The sequence below is a fragment of the Stegodyphus dumicola genome, chromosome 10 (genome assembly GCF_044657685.1).
Source record: "Stegodyphus dumicola isolate Sdum_Otavi_A_Nest chromosome 10, ASM4465768v1".
In the NCBI taxonomy this organism is placed as follows: domain Eukaryota; kingdom Metazoa; phylum Arthropoda; class Arachnida; order Araneae; family Eresidae; genus Stegodyphus; species Stegodyphus dumicola.
This window is the reverse complement of record NC_140777.1, coordinates 24,273,116-24,291,856: the sequence shown is the minus strand read 5'-3', so window position 1 is coordinate 24,291,856 and position 18,741 is coordinate 24,273,116. Positions and strand designations below refer to the sequence as shown.

Sequence of the window (18,741 nt, the reverse complement as noted above, 5' to 3'; positions counted from 1 at the left end):
GGTACAACGACACATTCTTTATGATTGAATGCCATAAGTTTAAAATGGCTTATAAAATTAAAGCTATTGCAAAACTTTTTACATTTAGCTCTTTGTAAACGTGCATAAAAATTAATTATAAAAGTAGATTAGTAGATTGAAAATAGTATACGTTTAGTATACTATTTTCAAGACTTCCTACTCATGTTCAGACTCTTCTACGGCCGGCCCGCTCCCCGGACTTGTCCCCTAAAGAGCCTGTGTGGGACATCTGAAACGCCAAATGCTGCCGTGTCACTCTGAACATGATGTGAAGGTGGCTGTTCCAAAATTTATAAGATTTGTAACATAGAAGAAGAAGGCTTTTAATATTCCAGAACAGAAGATTATTTGTCTTTTTCCAGGTGGTATGTCCAGGAAAATAGCTGTATTTTAACATCAATACAAGTTATTTATAAAAAGTTAATTTATGTTGACTGATCAGAGTTATGCACCAAAAATTAACTATAGCATCTCGAGATATGTTTTTTAAACATGTGTAGGGTGTCTCATGCTAATTAACCAGTTATTAGGATTTAAGTCTTTACTATAACTTCTCTTTTCCATATTCTTCACAAAAACTCAAATTAAGTTTTTTTATGTATTTAAGCTGAGAGTTTTGAATCTTGCAATCTCGTCTTGCTCCTAGTATTTTCGCCAGCTGTGCTTAAAAGTTATATTCTGGCTTTAGCATCTCGCTGGCCGATGTTTTAACTTAAGTGCCGGTAAAATACATCTTGAGCGCGCTTATTCTATTGCATGTGCAGTCTTAGACTACGTTATCTTCGTTTGAATTTAATTGTTTGTTATTGTTAAGTTAAAATCCACAAGTAGGGAAAGTTTCGTTTGTAGCACAGGTTGTGCTTTTTCTGTTGCTGTGCTTATTTTTAAGGTTAAGTAAAAAGGCTATTCTAACCTTCTCCAGCATTTTGTAAGCTGTCTAAGACACAGCGATAGTCACTGTTTGTCTAGTTAATGTCTTCAAAACTAAAAAATTTAGCTTCCGGTTATAACAGAAACCCTATACCTGGACTACACATAGACCAATTTAAAGTAAGCTGGCTCAGATATTTACAAAATCGTAATTTAAAACATCAGCTATCGAGATAATATAGCCGGAATACAACTTTGAAGTTGTAAAAAATACTAACAACAAGAAGGAGATGCCAGAAGCCACGAAGATTCCAAACTCTCAAAATTCAAGTACAGAAAACCTAATTTGTATCCTGGTGGGGAATGAGGAAAGAGGAAGTTATCCGCATTCATCCCCAGAATGCAAGCTTAAATAATAATAACTTACAAGACTCGGTAGCCGATATCTTAAATTAAGCGCCGGTAAAATATATCTTGAGCCAGCTTATTCTGCTAATTATTATAACTGGCTAAATTAACATAACTTATGTACTATACACTAATAACTTAAATGTTATGAAAATTAACTAATATATTGGCAACGGAAAAATAATAATAACATTTTTAGCTAAGTTGTTGTGACATGATATGCTGTTATCTAAAATCGTTTCAAAAGACTGGAAGTTTTTAGAAAGAAAAATGTCAACTGATGCGAAGATTCTAAGAGCAGATTCTTGATTTCTAAACAGATTATTTAGTACTCCTGATTGATGAATATTAAGTTGTCGTTGTAGAGATAAGTTTAATATTTTGTTGGTATGCTTTTAGCAGATTTTTTTATTTTTATAGTTTAATTAGGATAAGTGAGAGTAGATATTGTTATAATACCATTGTATTCAAAACTGCAATAAAATTATAACCGTTGTATCAGAAAATATGGACCGAAATTGAAGAGAAAAAAAGTTCCATTCTGTATTAGTCCCATTTTGAATTATATTGTAATTGTATACGAGTCAGATTCCTAATTATCCAATAATTTCCTGTTTCTAGAAATGCAGTTGTTATGTTTCTGGATTAGCAACAGTGCATTTACTGCTATAATGTAAGTCGTCCTGTTCTTCTAGAGAATTTTGTATAAGTAGTTATAAAATAAAAATAAATTGTACAGTTTATCTTGGATCTGTTAGGCGGCGTTTATTATTACCCATTTGAAAGACATAAGAGAATCTAGAAATTAATTATTTAAGTTGTATATCACTTGTACCATCAGTGACCTCAGAAGAATACCCGAAAAACCAAATAAACCAAAAAGTGTGTTATTTACATGTTCTAGTGACTGCTTTTATGAGAACCATTTCTAGTTACGATCATTATCTATGCAAAGGCCTGCTGTATCTTACCATACTTGTGCTTAACTTTCCAGTTATAATAATTGCTAGCGCATTTAATATGACAGCATAATTTAAATATAGTCAGAATCAGATGCATTGAAATTTCTAGTATACCTACTAATGTTTCAAGTTTTTATGCACAAACTATATATTATTAAAAAAAAGTGTCTTTCAGGGCTGCAAACTGTCCATCATGATACAGTGATTACACTTATTAATGAGAATAAATAACAACGTCTTTGTGACCAATATGTCAAATCAGTTCAAGAAATTTAACGTGGAAAAATAAAATCATAATCTATCCAGTTTGGTGAAATTATCACGTACAGCTGATTTTTTTTTCTCCTTGGTGTTTAGTTTCTTTTAAACTATAAAATTTTTCTTTTGATTGATATTTAAGAATTATGTTGGTTTTGTGGTACACGCATCTTATTTATTAATCATCCAGAATAAACAGGCTAAGTATATGGATTAATTAATGCAGACTAAGTAATGTGAGAATCTTATATTGTCATATTACCCTCTAGGAGTGATTATTATACGTATTTATCCTGCATTTAGCAGCTGGCAGAACACGGTAAAATAGCTACGTACACGGTTTCTTCAAAACAAATCAAAGTAGGAATTGTAGAATTATTTTATTTTTAATGAAAACAAACATCAAGTGCTTGATAAAATAATTTTTAAGCAGAATGCTACTTTACGTACATTTTCATTATCAGAAAATTTGAATTACTTAGTTACAAAAATAAAAGCCATAAAATAAAACAAATTGAATTTGATTGTTCTGAATAATGATAGTTTAATTTTATGTCTTAAAATATAGAAAACTATGTTGTTCTAAGCAAGAGATTCTGAATCAATTATATAAATTTTAATTAGTAATACACAAAATAAAAATTTCAATTTCTTATACTCACTCGAAGAGTATATCTTAACTTGTATTTCACCAGCCATAACCAAAATAATTTTGAAATGGCTAAGACAGTTGGTATGATTAATAGGAGCAAGGGAATCGTAATTCTTCCACTTGATAGGAATACAGCTAGATTAAACCACTCTTCACTCGTGGTATTTTTGTAATACCTTTCGTCAGCTACATCTTCTGCTACGTAGTTTAAGCAGACAGCAGAAGTTTCACAGGATTTTTGAGTATCAGAAGAATTACCTGGCATATCTTTTCTGAAAAATAGAAAATAAAGATAAGGTTTCAAAAGTTTAGTAAATAGTTTTAATCATCAGATTCATTTGCAATTTATGTTCAAGGAAATTCTTTGCGAACATGTGAAGCGCCTACAGGCAGTTAATTAAAGAATGCAAATATAATACGTTTTCATCTTTTCTAATATATGGTACACATGATTAAAGTAATACTTATTTCTTTGTTAAATATCTCACGCAGAATGTTGCAAACATTTTGAACTTTGTATAGAATATTTGTTTAGAAAAATGTAGTTACGAACTTAAATTTTAATATCGATCCTAGACATGCATTTCCTTTACAGAGTTTCTCAAATAAGCCAGAGAATTTTATGAAAGCTTTATGAAAGGGACATCCCTTTAAACATAAAATATCATTTTTTTATACTGCAAAAACTACAGATAAAATAACTTTATTAGTTTTTGTGTTACGGGCTCATACTTATTATGCTTTCATGAGTTAAATAAAAGGCCATCATTTCACAGAGAAACATTTAATTAATGTTTTCACAGACCGAACTATTATTAAGACCGTAATATTACGTTATCCAATACGGCAAAATTAATCTCCTAACTAAAACAGATACTTTTTATAGTGATTCCTAAATCTGGTCACAAAATATTCAAGGACGAAGTACATAATAACAAATGTTATTTTATGTAACATGGCCACATTAAGCTCCAGACTGAAAAGCAGTATTTATTTATGCATTTATTCTTAACTCTGGTCGAATTGTCATTGAAACTGTGTATTAATAGACATCGAAAAATTGATCTAAAGAAGTAAATTCGTTCTCGAATAGTTCCGAAATTTTTTAAATAAAAGTATAGAATCTTTAATATTTAAGTAAGCTTTAATGGATTTTAAGAACTAGAAGTTTTACTCCGCTGGGACTATTAAAGTTATATATTATACTTCAGATCCCTTCTATTTCTAGTGCTGCAATCGTTTTCATGAAATTCTTTATCTTATTGTTAGAAATATTATAAATAAAAAAAGCTCTGTAATTAAAGAAATCTCTACAGTTACTGTTTAAAGAAATGAAGCACATAGTTTTCACGAATACCCTGTGAAGATCACCGTTAGCTATGGACAGAATCTGTTTGGTGCTTTACTATATAGTGAAATAATCACTTGATGTTTTAGGTTTATATTTTATTTACTTTAAGCCACTTCAACTGATATTCACGAAACTTAACTAGCCTTTAATGCCGTAGATAAGTAGCTTCAACTGCCCTTTAATCTATCTGTTGTAAAGGTTTTTAATAAAATATTACCACATTTTATATTAAAAATAAATGGCAAATTTGCAGGATATTTACGTATTACCCCGTTGACCGTAAAACTGCTCGCAATCAGCGCGATTCAGCACCAGTTATGGACAAGCTGGTCGAGAGAAATGACATGTGTTGAAAGGAGGAAAGTACACCTGGTTATAACAAAATAGATTGGAACAATTCCTACGAAATCTATGTACTCATAGCATTCTAAACTGAATTTCCGGCTGTAGAGATATTAGTCATTTTTTGAAAGCGGGAGAGGTGAAAAATGAGCAAAGCCTTCGCCAGGATTCGAACCACAGACCTCTCGAAAACCCGCAGAGTGTGCTGACCACTACACCACGAAGGCATGCTAAGAAAGCGGGAGAAATACCTTACGAAGAGCGACAAAAACTTTTTTAAGAAACGTAAAAATGAAATGGGTTGAACAAATGCAATGACTCTTTAGTGGATTGTGCAAATAGACTGACGAATATTTCATTCCAAGACAGAAATGCCGCCCAACCGGTATAATGGTTAGCGTCGCTGACTGCCGTGCCAAAGGGTCCGGGTTCAAATCCCGGAGAAGGCATGCATGCTTGTAAATATATAGTAACCGTGCGGCATGGTTAGCGTCCCTGAATGCCGTGCCGAAGGGCTCGGGTTCGCATCCCGGAGAAGGCATACATGTTTGTAAATATATAGTATCGTGCGGCATGGGGGAACTCCAAAGAGGCGGCCAGCCGGAAGTCTTCTCGAGAGGTTAGTGGTAGGGAAAGAGGGGTGGGAGACTCTCGAAACCATCTTCCCCGGCGTGATCTTCCTCAAAATTGGAGGTGGAACTGAGTTAAATCTCCCTCTTACCTGTAAAGTGCTCAGGGCTGTTGCCAACGGCATGCGTAATCTTGCGCTCCTTGCCACGCGGTATCTCGTGGGATTGCACTGACTATGCGTCAGCGTCAGAAAAGTGAGCATCAGTCAACAACAACAGCAACAGAAATACGGCTCAGAATTCGGTAGAAACGACTGGCACAATTTTGGCGGTCCTCCGCCAACTTTCATGATTCGATGATGGTGACCAGCTTTTACTGTCGACTGGATAATAAGCTAATTCTATTTTCAGCAATGTGTACTCTTCCTTTTAAATTAGGTTTTCGAAAGCAATATAGGTGGAAAATCTGGGAAATCACCCAAAAGTTTTCGGCCATTTCCTAGAGAATGCCTAATCGGCAAGTGCTTGGCAAGTTAGAGATAAGGCAAGTTATCTGGAGGATTTAACGTCTCATGGATTGCGGTTCAGTCATGCTGCATTATAACTCCATCACGTGATTTGCAATGCATTTAAGCATTGCAAGGGTAAGGGTATAGTTCTTGTGATCCCATTAAGAGTCTTGTTACAGTGCTAATATCGGAAATTGCCTTAGTTAACTTTTCAGTGGAAGTAGTTTCAATTTATTAGTGTTTCTATTGCATTTTAGTCATTATATTAAAATAAACCTGAAAGATTCTGCATCCACTTTTATATAAAAATTCCTTTTTATATATGATATTCACTAGTGTTGAAGTGAGATTTGTAAAGTTGTTTACTTGTTTTATTTCTTTTCATTGTTAATTTCCTTTCACGTGTACTTCAGCATCTTCAAAAAATTTCTTAAGATTGTGATTATATTGCTATATTCCTTTTCTGATTACAGGTAAAATTGGGTTTTACTTCTCACAGTATAATAAATACAAATTAATCTTAGCACGATATGTGTTACAATTTTTTATCATCTTTATTGTGTTTCGAGTTCATTCCATTCGAGAAGTAATAATTTGTTACATGAAACGATGAATACCAATTTCAGATTTAATATTATTAAACTTCAGCTTTACACTCAGCTCTCGTAGAGCTGTCACCTGCATTCTAGGAAAATTTGGAACGACATTTTCTTTTCTTTCCCCGCTCCCGACGACATTTTCTTTTCTTTCCCCGCTCCCGAAAAAAAAAAAAAAAAATAAAGGTATTCTGCGTCAAAGACTAAAACACATTATTTAAATAGGCGAAAATAAGGAGTAGTAATTTAGAACGGTTTTGGGAAAGTTTGAGAAAAATAGGATTGAATAAAAATTCATTAAGTTGGTGAAGTTTGGAAAGTTTCAAGGAACCATAATTCATTGTTCTTTGATTCTTTATACATTCACGAGAACTGATTAACTATAATTAATGATTTTATTCCTATGTTGCATTTTATAAAGTTTTAAAATCCTTATTTTATAAACTTTCGTTTCAGTTTTGATTTTGCTCAACAGATAGCATTACGATTATTACTTCGTTTTTTATTTTTTATTTATTTTCCAAGTATTTATTTGTGTTATTAAAGCATGAAAAGTTACCTACTTGTCATAACAGCATTAATAACTTACCATCTCCATGTGGAAAACATTGCCTTGTAATTAGCTCACAATCACAGAGTAGCAGACGTTAAAATAGAAAATAAAGGCAGATGTACTATACCTTGAAATAGTCCTGTAGTCAGTTTTCCTTGTTCAACCTGGCAATTTTTGAAGTCCTCAGTAATGAGAATGTTGACTACCTAACAAAAACAGTAATAATAGATATGCGAATTATTGCCATAATTAATTGACCAATTTTTTTTTATCTTGCACCTTACACTGAAGTGAAAAAAACGCAAACATTTAAAATTCTTTAACTTAATGGATTAGAACTTAGGTTTGAGTAAATATTACCGAACGCTTGTCGAATGTTTTTAATATATGAAATTTATTACACCTTTGTACAAGCTTAAGTTTGGAAGATTTGAAACTAACTTTTTATTATTGCTTTTTATTATTAATTTTAATGATTGCTTCATACCCATATAATCTGTTTAAACAAAATATGGACTATTAATGGGTGTAAACTAGTTTATCTTTATTTGTTTATCTTACTCCAATGAATACATACTCATTCAACGTTTTGAAGGATTTCACTGCTCTTGAGTACTAAAAATGAGTTCGTTATAGACAAGAAATTAATATTAACACATTGGCTACAGCTCTTTAAAAGTGTTCATAGGTGTTTGAACTAATTTTAAAGCAAAGTCGTCATTGACTAAAGAAAAGTAGAGAGTTATAATAGGCCTGGCAATTTGTTTACTTTTAACATGTTCCGCGGAGTTTGAATGTGTAGCAAAGTGTATGATTTCACCCTCTGGACTAAAAATTGCAAACGAGTTTGGCAAAGATGAGAAATTGCTATTAATTACTGCAGTACGAGAATGCTTGGACTTAAAGTGGAGCCATAGTTGACTGAAGCATTAATTTCCTAACATTGCGAATTATCTTGTACAATACTAATCATTGTGCCAGTTATGGCTGATATTCTTTTCTGCTTAAAACAGTATTCCGATCTACAATAAGAATTAGAATATCTTATTAAGTTGTACAATGTGTCCTATCACAAATCATTATAATTTAATGTTGTGTTAAGAATTAGAATATCTTATTAAGTTGTACAATGTGTCCTATCACAAATCATTATAATTTAATGTTGTGTTATGTATTTATATAGCTTCACGGGTTTTGTATGTTCTCTTTTGTGTCTGAAAACAAGTTTATTGAGCGTCTAATTTCTATGTTAATTCTTCTATTACTGTAGGTATCCGAGTGGAGGACTTGTATGTGCGAGAGTGTCTCGAAACATTACCTAAGAAATCATGCTCAAGGTACTTGCTGTAGGGTGGTGCTAAATGAAATTATTTAATTCTGTTTCATTATTAATTTTAAATATCAATTACAATAATAATGAGCATGTATAAAAATTTCCGAATTCACTTTATGTACGTAGCATCATCCCAACTCTTAGGTCAAAAGGCATTGCAATACCATCATTTGACGAATTTATGCCAAATATTTAGAATAATTAAAATCAGATCCTTTGTTTTATAGTACATTTTTATTAGTAAAAATTAGAAGATTTAATGCATTAAGCAAGGGAAATAGGGAATACATTGTAAATATTTACCGTAAAAATTAATTTTAATTTGTGGTATAAGTCCATAAAAGTTCAATTAATAGATACTTACAATAATATTAGGCAACAAAATTGGAATTGTTCATTAACTTACAGTTGTAAAATGCTTTTGTAGAGGATACTGGAGATATTTCAATATATTAACAAAGCAATTAAAATACGGAGAATAGCTTGATCAATATGAATGAATAAATAAGATTTGTTACCTGTATTTCTGTCAATTTTCTTTACTTTCGTTCCATATTTACTGAGAAAAATCGAAAAGTTCCATAAATATTTGTAATCAAATCAGATTATAACAGAAGTCTGATTCAAGTAAACGTCCGTCTTACGTTACTTTCAGTTTCCTTTTTTTTTTTTTTTTTTTTTTTTGTTAAGACGGAAAAAAAAAGTTATACTTACTTTGAAGATATTGACATGACTGAATACGTCTGCATAATAACACCACGAATCATGCACCTTTGGGAGGAAAAACGCAGGAATAAGAACCCTTGAGACTTTATGTTTTGTAATATAAACTTGTTTTATAAAACACCAGTTACTGTATTATATAGCAATAACATATTTAATTATTGTAATATAAAATTTAACAATAATTAGTATATTATTGTTATATAATAGCTGAAACAATTTGGATACATTATTGCGAGCTGCGGGTTCATGGAAAGATATGGTTAATTCTCTTTAATATATAAGAAATATCGCAAATTGCTGGTATATTACTCGCAGAGTAAAGTCTAAAGCTCAATTCTGAATACACGACAGCATACTGTCCTATACTATAGGACCATATAATAGGACACATGACAAATCCTGCATAATGTTGATAAATTACATTTAAATCAATATTATGAAGCATTTGTCAAGTATCATGTAGTATGGGACATATGCTGTTCACGATTCCCTCAACTTACCTTTTGAACTGAATTTGGTATCTGAAAGAAATGACCAACGGCTTTCAAAGCTCTCTTTATGTACAGTTGCTCGGATTTCTGGACGCTTCTGGAGGATTTCTGGGGAAACCGCTCCTGCGGCTTATAAAATGCCTTTTCCAAAAACTTCCAGAAACTCGCAAAGTGGCAAGAAATAGAAAAGCTTCCCCAATTTGGCAACAAAAATTGAAGAGTTTTCGTTTATATTTCGATTCTAGTTGAACTATTTTACAGCTCAAAATCGCAATCACAATCTTGTATTTAGCGTACATGTATTAAAACACTCAATCGATTTCGAGGGCAGCTAAAGGTCCCTCCTCCTCAGGAGAACGAAATTACTAGAAAGGGGAAAATAGAAAAAGAAGAAAAATAAAGCATCATGCTTCGATTTCATTAATTATACGTTCATTAATTTTTATTCTATTTCTTGAAATAATAGTTACTTAAATTTTCTCAATACTTATATTTCAGTTGCTCATCTAATGCCATTTAAATTATATTTTCAGCATTTTTATTTCTCCTTTTAATCTCAAGTAATTCTCGTTTTCAATTTCATTTCTTAATGCGCTATTTTATTCTAATACTTAGTTCTTTCAATTTACAAATAATTCTGTGTTATTGCGTCAGATTTATATTCAATTATTTTCGCACTTTTTTCTGGCATCTGTTACTTTCTTTCACAAGACTGCTATATTTGTCTTCTCAACATTGGCATCTGCGTACATTTCTTTTTTCCGCTCGCGACCGTTAGTAATCAAACTCGTAACGTGCGGGAAAGTCGTACAGTCTAATACATCTCTAATCGTGATCTCGATGAAATATTGCAATAAATCGACGAATCCTTAATAATATTTCGCAAAATGAAAAGATTGTTATTAAACTAGCAAACCGATAGTAACGATAGTTCAAGTTTGAGTGATAAGGCATCGACAACTGGCGGATGAGAAAAGAAGCAAAAATTTCGTATCTACAAGTTTCGTAACTATGTGTTACTTTTATTTATTTATTTATTTATTTTTTTTATTTCAGTAGCTTCCAACTAAGCTAAAGTGACATCTTGAAATCATTCATCCTAACGTTGTCATCAAATCTCGCGTTTGTGTAGTAAGAAGTTGCAAGATTTACAAAAGCAAAGCCGTGTGTTCACAAAAAAAGTGTTAAGTCCGAAACGCACAGCTAGAGTCTGCGAAGAACGAACTGCAAAAAACCGCACTCTGTCGTAAAAAGAGCTATCGGCTGCTCTCGACATGGTTATGTGTGGCAAAAGCTACAGGAAAATTAATTTTTAAGGTACCTTTATCCAACAATAGTGTTAGTCGAAAAATTTAATGTATAGTTCAGGATCTCAATGTTCAGCTGATAGAGAAAATGAGATGAAAGGACTTCGGTCTGGAATCAGATTAGGCTACTGACAGTAATGAAGATGCAAATCTTATGCGTCATATGCGCTTCCTGAATATTAATATGAAAGTTGAAGATCTTCTTTGCTATGAGAGTATTATCGGAGGCGCAAAAGCTCGATTTGTTCGAAATGCTTGACGAGTTTATAACAGAAAATGGTTTAATTTGAAAATAATGCATCGGTGTGTGTCCGGATGGCGTTCGATCAGTTCACGATGAAGGACAGCAGATACTTATTTGCTGCAAAACACCAGCGCTGTGTGGAATACAGGGAAGCACTTGAACCGAAATTGCTTAGTCTTCAGTTTAACTTGGCATTAGAATGTGTCGTAGACGTAATAAACTACATAAAAACTAGACTGCTGAAAGCAGGTTTTAAAAAAAGCTGTACTAGGACATGAAAGTTGAATACGCAGCCTTGGTATATTATTTAAATTCACGATGCATTCGAGCGGCAACGTCCTGTTTCGCGCGTTTGAGATGCGTCAAGAAAATCACATTTTTTCTGCAAGAGGAAGGTCATACGACTTTTTGCGAACCAGTCAGTTTGATGGAACTAGCATATTAGTGCGACATATTTGAGAAACTAAATGTCTTGAATCTGTCTCTACAGGGCAATGTATGCACATTTGGAAGCTCGTGAAAAGGTTTCAGAGTTTAGGAAAAAGCCCCAGTTATGGGTAAGCTAATTAAATGAGTGTGGTGCTCAAGAATGTTTTTCTACGTAGTACCACTGCACAGCTTCTAATAAAGTCGTTGTTCTACATGCATTTCTGTCCCTTTTCATAGAACGGCTCTCAAAGCTTACTGAGTGGTTCGCAAAATACTATGCGGAAGATAATGTAGGGAAATTTATATTGGTCCATGACTCTTTCCATTATCAAGTACCCCTTTACTTCGTAAGACGAAGAGAGTTTAATTGAACTCTTTTGCAATAACATTTTGAGAACAAAATTTGCTTGCTGAAGCTTTCCAGCTTTAAGTTCTAAAGATTTCAGAATTCCCTTTGCGACATCCTATCTTTACGAAGCTTGATTTTAAGTTACCGCTGTAACAACGGCCAAAAGTCAGTGTGTAGCAAAAAATAAGATTTAAATGTACGAAATATAATAAAGAGGTAATTGGTTTACAATAGGTTTAGAATACAAAATGTGAAGCCAAAGGATGGTCTTATTACTTAATTTTGATAAATGGGAGTTATTTCTTTAACTAAACTAACTATTTCGTACATGATTTTTAATACTATTAACTATTCATAATGACATTCAGTAACATTTTCTGAATTCATGAACATGAATTTTTTCATTCTACATTACGTACATTTTCGTTGAGTAATGTGTCTCAATTCCTACGGAAAGGTAAACAGGCTAGAATTTTCATTTACGATGTTATCATTGGTTGAATGTGATACATCTCGGACAGAATATATTGTAGGCAGGAAATTTTTTGCAGACCGTTTTCTGAACTTTGATATGCAACTGAGTGCTTGAGAATGACCTTGCAGTAGCTCTTGTGACTTAGCTGACAGTAATATGAGATCAAATCTACAAATCTTATCGTATTCAAGAGAAAGGAGTTGCCGTTGGTCTAGACCTTAGCTACTTTATAGGTGACAATACGAACTGCAAAGCAGCAGTAAACATTCAGAGCATCTTTTAAGAATGGTTATTATCATTCTTCGAGCACTTACTTCTGATATTAAAGTTTTGTTATCGCAATATTCTTCTGCACAGCGAAATTCTTTTATCATATTCAATCTTCAGCAGACGTTTCATTTACTGATACTCATCTTCTTGAATGATAGAAGTTCATGTAAATTTCGCTGTCTGAAAGACATTACTGCTACAGCACTGATGTCAGCGATAAAGAAACTGATTTTCGTTGCAGTACATTCAGGTCTTTGATCCAGCCATTTTTAAATTTTTTATAATCGATTTCTGCAGTATCTCATCTTTGTTTACTGGTTCTTCAAGGTTAATTAACTTAAAGCTCTTAAGAATACTGACGTATAATGGTTGGATTTTGTTAATATGAAGTAGGAGTCAAAATTTCATTTTTTATTGTCATCATATGCGATAGTTGATGACTTAAGTTCTGAAATAAGAGTGCTTTTTTTTAACTTCATTTTAACCAAAAATATTTACGCTTATATTTCAGCACTACAATAAAGAAGCCGGATTAGAAATTTCGTGCACGTATTAGCTTCAATATTTCGGTTCTCCAGATAAATCGGAAGTTTTAAGCAATAGCTCTATTTCATCTAGGTTGACCAACAAGTAGTCGAGTGGATATGACTACTGAACACTCGCAACTTGACTCGGATTCAGGAGTCAAATGCTTGCTGTAATTACCCATCAAAGTTTCTCGTGCAACAGTATTAATACAAAAAACTATGGTCAACAAAAGATCAAGTAAATGGAAAATGGTTTCTTACTTTAAACGGGAAAAATTCAGCTTAGATGATTACGATTGAAGTAAGCCTTTATTGGAGCAATTTACTTTAGTAGCCTAAGCAATTTTTTAAAAGTGATTATCTATAAAACAAAGCTATATCTGTAATGTATCAGGCCAATATTCAGAACTTTGGATGAGACAATCGAAACTTTATTATAAAATAAGATTTGCGTTACATAATTTTTCCGAATCATATGCTAACTGACCACTAGGTGAGTGGCTAATACCGCAGAACATTGACAAATTATCATGGTTTTATTTCCGCTTCTTGAACGAATTTGTTATATATAATATTTTCGAACTCTGCTCCGTACAAATAAATATAGGTCACTTTTTCCCAGAAAGTCCTGCATGAGGTAATCTTTTCCATAGCTGATAGCCATAATGTGCAATCATAATAATTTAATCTATCTAATCAATTAAAAAAATCCAATACCTCTAAGACAGACTGATGTTCTCTCGCTTAGGTTTCCATAATCAATTAATTAACCAACTATAGACCATGCCAACTATAGACCAATTTTCTGAATGCTTTAAGTAAGTAAATTATTATATGCGACAAACTGGGCGTATTAGACGTATTTTTAGTTAAACGATGAGCCGGCAGGCCGTAATCTGAAGTTGTAAAGGCACATCTACCCATGATAATCACTTTTGCAGATAAACGTCAGTATTTTATTTTCAATACTGGGAAAATTTCCATCTTCAATTTGTTCGTCCTCGGCCCGTATTAAAATCCAAAGTAAATTCAGCGCCTGGCATCTATTTATATCAAACTAATTAATGTATGGCCACCATCTATTTATATCAAACTAATTAATGTATGGACACCATGTATGAGTTCTATTATTTGTTGTTCAAATCTAAATGAATTATAAAATGAATTATGAGATAGTATAATCTTTAATATAATTTACCTTGACTGACGTTTATCGATCATCATGATAAATTTCTTTCTCAAAAATTTACCATTTGAATTCCACACTTGCGAGACATAATAAGGTTCATATTTCTTCGGGTTCTAGAAATTCAGCGGTCTGATTAATGAAATATTTTATTGAAAGGATTTTTAAAAATTTGATAGATAAGTGACGTCGAATAGCAAATTTGGTTTAGTCAATAGATCGAAATAGTTTGATTCTGAGTATAGGCTAATAAATCTTTTTAATAAATGTTTGTCAAAAATGAGAAACACTTTTTCATTTTAATCCCCATTCCCTTTTTTTATCTATCGATTTACGCAACGATTAGACTAGTGGAATGCAGAAAATATTATCTTTTAAATCATCACTTGCATCTTAGGCACATGAACACCTCTCTCTTATAAAGTTTTAATTCGGCTTCTCTATCGAAGAAATACTTAAAGGTGAATGTTAACTCTTTATTAACCAAGTTTACAAAGCTCCAAATTCCTTCTTCCACGCCAGCTTTATACAATGCATCAGAAATAGTGAACAGGAGCCATTACTTTCTCTACATTCATTTTTTTAAGGATCAAGCACAAAAACGTTCAAGGGACAAATCATGATAGTGAGTTGTCAAAACTCAGGGCTTTCTTAACGGATATATCTTTTGCTGGAATATTGTTATCAGTTCCTAAATATCAAGGTCAGCTAATGGCCTACAATAAATCGCAGGTGCGCGCAACGTCATTACATCCATTTGCTTCAAGGCCTAAGATGAGAACGCGTGCTGTAGGCAGTCTATGATAACCTTCCGCCAATTTTGGTAGTCAGCTAACGCAGAAAAACTGGTCTGGGTAACATTATCAGTTTTTGACACTTAACATAGGCCACCAAAAAAGAACACTGCATTGACACCCAGTTATCTTCAAAGTGCGTTCAGTAATCGCAAGACCATCACAGTTAGAAAGGGCTCCATGATTACTCGTAAGTGCCCGCAGGGCTACTTTCTGCTCTGAGTAGAGACATTCTTGAACAAATTTCTCTGGTCTTTTCCTCGGATGGTTCTTCTCCACTATTATGGGTGTACAGACAGTGGTGATGTGGAATTGAAATAATGGGTGCCTTTCTTCTCCATTGCGATTGAAAAGGAGAAATTTATTTAACAATTGGAGTCACAGATTTGTTATTTTTTACTATCAGCTCGGCTTGATGTTATTGTCTGTGATACTTCAGAAGATGTTGAGTAATATCTGAATTTTACTTAGTGGTTTTCAACGGTTTCCATAAAAGATCATAAGACCTCAGTAATCCATAAGATATAATAGTTTTCGTGTATCTCCCACACTATAAAAGAGCGTTGCGTATCAGCCCAAGATAAAACGAATCGTACGAAAAGTAATCTTATCTTTATATCTTAATAACACTTAATAATAAATGTAATTTGTACCATTAAGGTAATTATAAAATGTATTTCTAACATAATAAACTGTATCGATTGCAAAATTTCTAATCCCAACTATTATTACACTATTGTATATATCAAAATTAAATCTAAAATAATGAAATGAATCATGACATTTTTTAGCAATATTTACATTTAATTCTGCCTATGTATTTCGTGTTTAAATTTTATTTTTAAATAAAATTATCTCAATGAACTTGGACTGTAATTTAAAGTTATACAGAAAGCTCTTTCATCTGCTTTTTAAAATTTTAGATTAGACTTTTTTACTTTCATTGTACTCTGTGCCCCTTTGTTTCAAGTCTTAAAATCTGAACCTAATTCTGGTTATCACTATTAAAAATTCTAATTTATGTCTTAGAACATTTAATTTATTATATTTTAAAATTTAGGTTAAAAATCTTAAATTAAAAAATATTTGTTATTAAATTATTCGAAACTCAATAATATTTTTCTTTAATTGTCTTTCACTCCTGTTTTTATCGGTCTTTTTAAGTAACAAAATTGCGGCAAAACGTCCCTTATTTCAGCATGAAATTTTTCCACGAAGAAAAGGAAAGAAGAACGGATTAAATAAAACTCTTTTAATGTAGATGACGAGTTTATGAAAGAAGTATCTAAAAAACAGAAAATTAGTTGAATTCCCAAATAAATACAGCTATAACGAAAATTGATGTGCAGAGGAGAAATTTAATTTTCTGATTAAGAATTAATTATAGAGTAATAGGCTTAAAGTAAATTAAAATAACGTATATTTTATTTTAAACAAATAAAGGTAATCCTTTTTTTAAATTTTATTATAATGAAATGAAATCTATAAAAATAATTTACAACCTACATAAATAAAAAATTAATTTCGTGTTTTGTTTCACTTAAAATAAAAAAATCGATGTCACCACAACATGATTTCTGTGTACTGCTCATTAAAAATTATACACATTCTTTCCTGTACCTCATTTAAAATTATTTCCTCGAATACAGATAGATTTCTCATTCAATGAGTTCAGTTGAAACTTCGCGGAAAGGCTAAAATAAATAAAAACTCAGAACATCTTTATCAAAAATTGCAAGATAGAGAAACACATAAACCATCAAATACAGTTAAAACACTTGAAAAACAATTTTTACAATTAAAATTAGAGTTTCTACGCAAAAAAGCAGTTCAGTCAGAGGGCAAGAAGGCAGATTTTTCGGTTCACAAAACTGAAAGTTTACTCGGCAAAAAGACATTGACGGTGCAGAAATTGATTTAATACACTATTCTACTGAACTTCAAATGTAAAAAAAATGGCGGTTTGTTAGGCTTAACTCGCCACTTTTAAATTGTTGATAATTCTACAACTATTGCATGCACATTAACTAAAGGCATAAAAACCTTACCAGGAACACTCAACAAATTTAATTCGATCATTTTTAAAGCAAAAAAAAAAAAAAAAGGCACAATTTACCAGCATATAAGGATAAAAACACAGAGCTCACCAAGTCGAGTAAGAGGGTGGTTGTATATATATAATAATAAATTATTATATATATAGTAAGTATAACACACATATACAAATATATATATATATATGTGTGTGTGTGTGTGTGTATGATATAACAAAATACGATAGCTGCTTTAAGAATAATTGGCGACCTCAAAATCACATTCTGGGTTTGGTTTTCGCCCCCTAAATTCATCTGTTCTCCCAAATTCGAGATCTTTCTATGTTATATAACGCTGTTTGAAAAGGGTAACTAAAACTAATATTAACCAATCATAGTTTATCCCTACAATTGCAACTACTTTGTTATAAATACTGCTTGCGAGTTAATTATGGCATTCTTCCTTTCCCTAACTACTGCTCTGCCAACACCGCTCTACTTCGCTTTTCAGATGCCTACGTCATATCTTTAAAAAAAACCAATGTATATAGAATTTTATCATATTTAATTATGAATGAATAATTGTCTGCCACACTAATTGGATAAGTGTAAAAATAAAGATTGGTGATTTATAAAAAATCAGTTTCGTCATCTTCGACTCTAAGCTTTCAACCCCGACCATGACGACTGCCAGCTGATTCCTCTTACGCATTAAATCATCACATATATGTATTATATCAAACGGTTATATATATGTAACCGTTTGATGAGGCCGATTGCAACGAAAAAGAAAGGTGCATAACTGGATGCTATGGCAGCCCCATACAGCACTTCAACGTTTTTCGGCTAATCTTTTTTGAATTAAGCGAGACGCATATATACGTATGTACTCAGTCCTTTATTCTGTCCGTACGTATAAATGTCACACACAAAAAAGTCGTTTAAATTGATTCGAGAGCGGTCAAAATGGATATTTTCGTTGAAATATGATCGCTGAAATTTCGCGCTTACAAGGATTCCTTCCCTTCGTACAAGGAACTGAAAAAGTTTTGTGTTTAAACAAGTAAAAAACCTTTTTTTCCCTCCAATGCTTTACGTTATTCTAAAAAGCGCACTGGGGCGATGTGCCTAAGTCAAAGATGCTTTTATGGACTACTTTTCAAGAAACCAACTGGTCTTCACATTATGTATGGAAAAAAATCATCGTAAATGTCCATTCAGCTAACTTGTTCACTGGGATACGAGGTCAGACGGAACCACACTAATGCTAAGCGATCTTATCCGCGTGGCCATTAGTGGGCTCATTTAAGGGGGGGGGGAACTATTCTTCTTACCTATGTAATATATAAACAAGGTAAACAAAAAAAATGTGGTCTCACTTTCAGATAAATACGGGATCGCTTGCCGGATTAAATAGTCCAATAATCCGAATTTTGCTATTATCTGGATTTCATTAGATTCGCTTAGTTCAGGTATCTGAACTGTA

The 18,741-nt window shown here is 32.4% G+C and overlaps 1 protein-coding gene across 3 annotated transcripts in view; it reads right to left on the bottom strand.

The window, feature by feature from the left end:
• Positions 1-18,741, bottom strand: part of nvd (cholesterol 7-desaturase nvd) — a 99,244-nt gene that overhangs the window by 37,726 nt on the left and 42,777 nt on the right. For 2 of the 3 annotated variants that reach the window (XM_035373680.2, XM_035373935.2), the window contains exon 2: positions 3,182-3,443. In XM_035373680.2, coding sequence (XP_035229571.2) covers positions 3,182-3,436 — 255 coding nt within the window. In that variant the 5' untranslated portion in view covers positions 3,437-3,443. Of the gene's footprint in view, positions 1-3,181; positions 3,444-7,218; positions 7,298-9,138; positions 9,196-18,741 lie in introns of those variants that run through there. The other variant, XM_035373805.2, reaches the window with a different exon arrangement.